The sequence below is a fragment of the Trematomus bernacchii genome, unplaced genomic scaffold, assembly GCF_902827165.1.
Source record: "Trematomus bernacchii unplaced genomic scaffold, fTreBer1.1, whole genome shotgun sequence".
NCBI classification, from domain to species: domain Eukaryota; kingdom Metazoa; phylum Chordata; class Actinopteri; order Perciformes; family Nototheniidae; genus Trematomus; species Trematomus bernacchii.
The window spans coordinates 903547-909029 of NW_022988066.1; the positions used below are offsets into that span (position 1 = coordinate 903547).

Below are 5483 nucleotides of genomic sequence, written 5' to 3' on the forward strand. Positions count from 1 at the left end.
TGCTGTAGAAAATGTCATGATATATTATGTTTTAAAAAGTAAATAAGAAAGTCATAGTATAGTATGTCGTTAAACAGTCAAAGTAAAAACCAGAAGCCTTATTTCCATTGTGGTCCTAAAATAACAGAAAAGCACAAGATGAAACAACACGACCACAGGGCAGACAATGCAGACACTACATGATATACTTATATTTATAAATAGCAGATAGCAGGGATGAGAATTAAATGAACTGCATGGTACTTTGTAAACAGGTCACTTTTAATGTGCTAATACTGTGTTGATGAGCTTAGCCCAGAGCACAGCGGAGCTTGGTGATGATGCATGGTTTCATAACATCCACCTGCACCACCATTACTGCATCCTCACCTCAACCTGAGAGAGAGTTGGCAGAGACGCCAAGACTTTAGTTAACCACCACACATAGTTTTTAATATAATTGCTTTCTGTTTTATTTTGAATATTATTATTAACTCCCTTCCTAAGAAGCAAAGGGAGTGGAACGGGAACTCAATGGCCCAATCACACACACACACACACACACACACACACACACACACACACACACACACACACACACACACACACACACACACACACACACACACACACACACACACACACACACACACACACACACACACACACACACACACTCTGCACAACTGTTTGCTGTCATGTGTTTGCATGCATGTGTGACTATGTGTACATTGAAGAGCAACTCCGTTCCTAAGAAGCAAAGGGAGTGGAACGGGAACTCAATGGCCCAATCACACACACACACACACATGTTATCAACACCAAACTCTAGAAAATATGTGAATCCGCTGCACCACACCCGTCAGGGGAAAGTGACAGCAGGCTTTGCACGCAAATATGTGTGGCCTTAATCACATACAGATTTAAGGCCATTATTACAGATATACGCTATAGTTTAAATGTGCATTTGGTATCATAACCAAGGCTTTCCAAGATAATAATAATTCAATAATAATTCAACTGAATTCAGCAAGTTATAAGCTCAGGGTATTATCATTTATAGTTAATTTGCATGATAAAAGGTTTTTCTTACAATCTCAGTAAACCAATATCCCTTATTTTCAACTGAGTCAGGAGAAAGAAATATAAAAATACAAAACTTTTTTCAAATGCTGTGATTGTTCATCTTTTGGGATATGATCAGAACCGAGAAAGTAGAGAGATGAGCACCTATAGCAGCACAAATGATGAAGACATGTTTGTTTAAAATCACTATTACACAACCATGTCTTTTTTATTTTGTAGTGACTCATCAAAACCAGCCATCCTTACAAGTGTAGCAGCTTCAAATTCCATGTGTGAAAATGAACAAAAGCAGCTACATGTATGAGGATCTGCTGCAGCCTGGTCTGATAACGTGGGTAAGTTGTCTACAGTGTGTGTTTATCAGATCTCAGTCATAGGTGTGTGTAACCTCAGATTATCTATTCACCTGAGAATTAGAAATATTGCAGCGGTCACAAAAGATTCACAAATATCGCTCCAACATCCTGCTGGATGACTTTGGGCAAAGGTAACTGCTCAGATTTACTCATCAGCTAACACATCCCTGATGTATTGTCTGCAGGTGAACATATGCATGCAGATTCTCAGCTTTCCGTTGTGTTGCTATCACTTGTACTCATAAATCAGATCAGGTCATACAACAGCTGATGCTTTCACTGCCTGGTAGAAGATATTGTAAAGCAGTGTCTTTTATATTTCCTGCTTTTCTCAACACAACACATGCTGTCAGTGGCAACTGGATACACAACCACTAAGCCACTTGTAGAAAATCTATACAGCATGTAAACAGGCTCCTTAGTATTTCTACTAAAAGTGTGGAGCGGCTGTCACCTGGAAAGTTTGAAGGTCTCATAACATCCACCTGCACCATCATTACCGCATCCTCACATCAACCTGAGAAATAATTTGCAGACGCCAAGAGATGTTATTTACCCACCAGAACTAGTTTTTAATATAATTGCTTTCTGTTTAATTTTGAAAGTTATTATTAATTCCCTTTCTGAAAAGCAAAGGGAGTGGAATGTGAACTCAACAACCACAACAAACACACACACACACACACACACACACACACACACACACACACACACACACACACACACACACACACACACACACACACACACAACACACACACACACACACAACACACACACACACACACACACACACACACACACACCCACACCTTTTCATTGGCAGCTAATTCAACATTTGGTCAGAGTAAAATGTTATCAACACCAAACTCTAGAAAATATGTGAATCCGCTGCACCACACCCGTCAGGGGAAAGTGACAGCAGGCTTTGTTTGCACGCAAATATGTGTGGCCTTAATCACATACAGATTTAAGGCCATTATTACAGATATACGCTATAGTTTAAATGTGCATTTAGTATCATAACCCAAGGCTTTCCAAGAGATCGTTTTTATTGTTAGCAGCTTAAAATTCCATATGTAAAAATGAACAAAAACCAACCGTGAGCATCTGCTGCAGCCTGGTCTGATAACGTGGGTAAATTGTCTACAGTGTGTGTTTATCAGATCTCAGTCATGGGCGTGTGTCAGATTGTCGATCCACCTCAAGATTATTAGAATAACGCTGAGGTCACAAAAGGTTCACAAATATCACTCCAACATCCTGCTGGATGATTTTGGGCCAAGGTAACTGCTGAGATTTACTCATTAGCTAACACATCCCTGATGTATTGTCTGCAGGTGAACATATGCATGAAGATTCTCAGCTTTCCATTGTGTTGCTATCACTTGTACTCATAAATCAGTACAGGTCATAAAACAGTTGATGCTTTCACTGCCTGGTAGAAGATATTGTATTGTCTCCATTCTGTTTCCTGCTTTTCTCAACAAAACACATGCTGTCAGTGGCAACTGGATACACAACCACCAGGCCACTTGTAGAAGATCTATACAGCATGTAAACAGGCTCCGAAGTATTTTTACTAAAAGGGTGGAGCGGACGTCATCTGGAAAGTCCAGGCCACAATGTTACATGGTGAAGAATCACCTCCAACCAGTCATTAAATATATAATCAGCACTCAGGTCCACTTTAAATGAAATATAAAAACGGTTGCCCATAGCCTACAGAGTGCTGCAGTCATACTTCCTGTTTCCTTTTCTAAATCTATGTGTTTTTTTTAATGGATTTTTGGTAAGAGGCCTAAAATAAGTTATGTTGCTAATTGAAGTCCAAGAGATTTAACATTTAGTTCTACAACATGAAATAGGTCGTTAAATTCTCCACTCATGAAGGTTTTACGTGTCTTAAAAATGGCAGTTGCTAACAGGTAACTAAAATTGAATTAGACTATTTTATGGTGGTGGCGTTAACCTAGTGGCCGTGCTATAGCTAGCTTATTACTTTAGCTGATTGCATTTAAATACAACACAAGTTCTGATAATTTGTTCTGATTATCTTGCTCAACAAAACAGGTATAAAAAGTTGTTGGCCACCAATCTTTTTTTCTGCAATAATCCAAAACCCCATGGAAAATACCCATTGGGTTTTAGTCAACAGAACAAAAGTTATGCTAACTTCTGGGTTGGCTAACAACATGTGCCTCACTTTGTGTTGTGTTTGGGTTCAAATCAAGTAAACTATATGCTGCATTGAAATGGAAATGATAAAATGTCTAGTGAATGTGAATAGTTTGACTTATACTAACCGCTAAGAGGAAGCTAGTTTTCAGTGGCTACACAGATAGGCTACATTAGCTCCTCTGACTGGCTCACAAAAAGCTCTAAAGTAGTATTGGATTTCTTATGTTAACACATTAAGTGATTGTATTGTTACTGCAGTGTGAAACAGGCATTTCTAGGTTAGTGAGAAGCATCGTAATAGATTTGTGGATGTAGTGGTCCATCACTTCCCTTACGCACATCCTCCCGGTGCTTCCGTCTACCAATCGATGACTGTTATCTGTCTTTGATTTTAGGCCACATCACTCGCACTAACATTTTAGTATAAAAAGGGCCGATCTGCTCGGTGTGCACCAGAAGCATCGCACTTGTTGGATTCTGTTTTGCACCATTTGTTTATACACCCTTCAAAGGAAACAGGTAACTACTCTTTTCTTCCATATGTCATCTTTTTAGATTTGGGGTGATTACTAGTCTGTAGATTTCTTACAAATTCACAAATAGTTACCATTAAAGTCATCTGCTATTTTTTAACATAACATTATATATATTGTATATATATAATAATATTTTAAACATATGGATAATTAGTCATTAAAAATAAATGTCCTTCTGTAAGGGAACAACATGGGGAATTTCATGGTAATATTTACAAAACAGGTTTTCTTTCTAAAATCTAGAATGTGTTCTAGACATCTCCACTTCAGTAGCACAAAATGTTGCTATTATTCATTTCTTTATATATTTGTAAGTTTTTAGTGAGGGTTAAGCGGGTAAATAATGTATAGCCTGATTTAAAGTGCATTTTATCTAAAAAATAACATGGCAATTTAAAAAAAAAAAGCTTTTGATGTTATTTTCTGATAAATGGAGTGATACAAAGATATATTCAAAATCCTTTGAATTGCACATGTCAACTAAATGAAACAAGCATTTTGAACTCAGTACATCCAATGTTCAGATTCCTATTTTGGAGATGATAACATAGCACATAATTATTTAATAAGATAGAGCCTCATTTGCAGTTCAGGAAACTTGATCAACCAAAAATCTTCATCCTAATTTTAGAAATCAACTGAGGAGGCTTCTCGCATATAGCTTTTTGTATATAAATGTTTATCCAATTCACCTTTATGTCACCCTTCAAGTAAATAACTTTTCTCTTCCTGTACACAGTCATGTCAGGGAAAGTCATCGTGGTGTTTGCACTGTTGACGGCTCTGCTGGTATCATCCGGAGAGGCCAGAGAGGCTGGTCTCCTGCAGCAGCTGCTGGCAAAGAGAGACCCGGCCGGCAGACAGGAGCCGGCGCCGCAGGCCCCCCCTGCACGGCCGGAGAGAAGGGCACACCTATCAGAGGACGATAGGGAGATTATGACAAAACAAATAATGCAAGCTATTTCAGGTATGCTGTTAGTCGGGGCGTGAGTGTTCCTCTGATTGTTTGATTGTATAAATGAGTGGGCAGGGATCCAAAGAGAAGCTCTGATGTGTGTACTGAAGCCTTGTGTGTGTGGTTCATGTAGGAATGGTTTGTTCACAGAGATGAACTCTGAGTGCATGTCGGACCGGGACTATCAGGGCTGGGTGGACTTCGGACGCCGGGACGCAGAATGAGACACGCCGACAGCGACCCGACAGCTCACTCACCTGCTCTTTGTTCACATTTTCTATAAAAGTCAATGTTCTGCTTTCACTGCAACTTTATAAATAAAAACATTTTGCTGAATAATCACAGTCTTCTTCACTGCTACGTTGTAAAAGAGAGAAGTGTAAAACTGGG

The 5483-nt window shown here is 39.0% G+C and overlaps 1 protein-coding gene across 1 annotated transcript; it reads left to right on the forward strand.

Annotated features, from left to right (window-relative positions):
- The first annotated feature begins 1313 nt into the window (after nucleotides 1-1313).
- Nucleotides 1314-5401, forward strand: LOC117474763 (cholecystokinin). Its single transcript, XM_034120764.1, has 4 exons — nucleotides 1314-1400; nucleotides 3998-4121; nucleotides 4878-5105; nucleotides 5244-5401. Exons 3-4 carry the CDS (start codon nucleotides 4880-4882, stop codon nucleotides 5315-5317), a joined length of 300 nt encoding a protein of 99 aa, XP_033976655.1. The 5' UTR covers nucleotides 1314-1400; nucleotides 3998-4121; nucleotides 4878-4879; the 3' UTR covers nucleotides 5318-5401.
- Nucleotides 5402-5483: the final 82 nt, after the last annotated feature.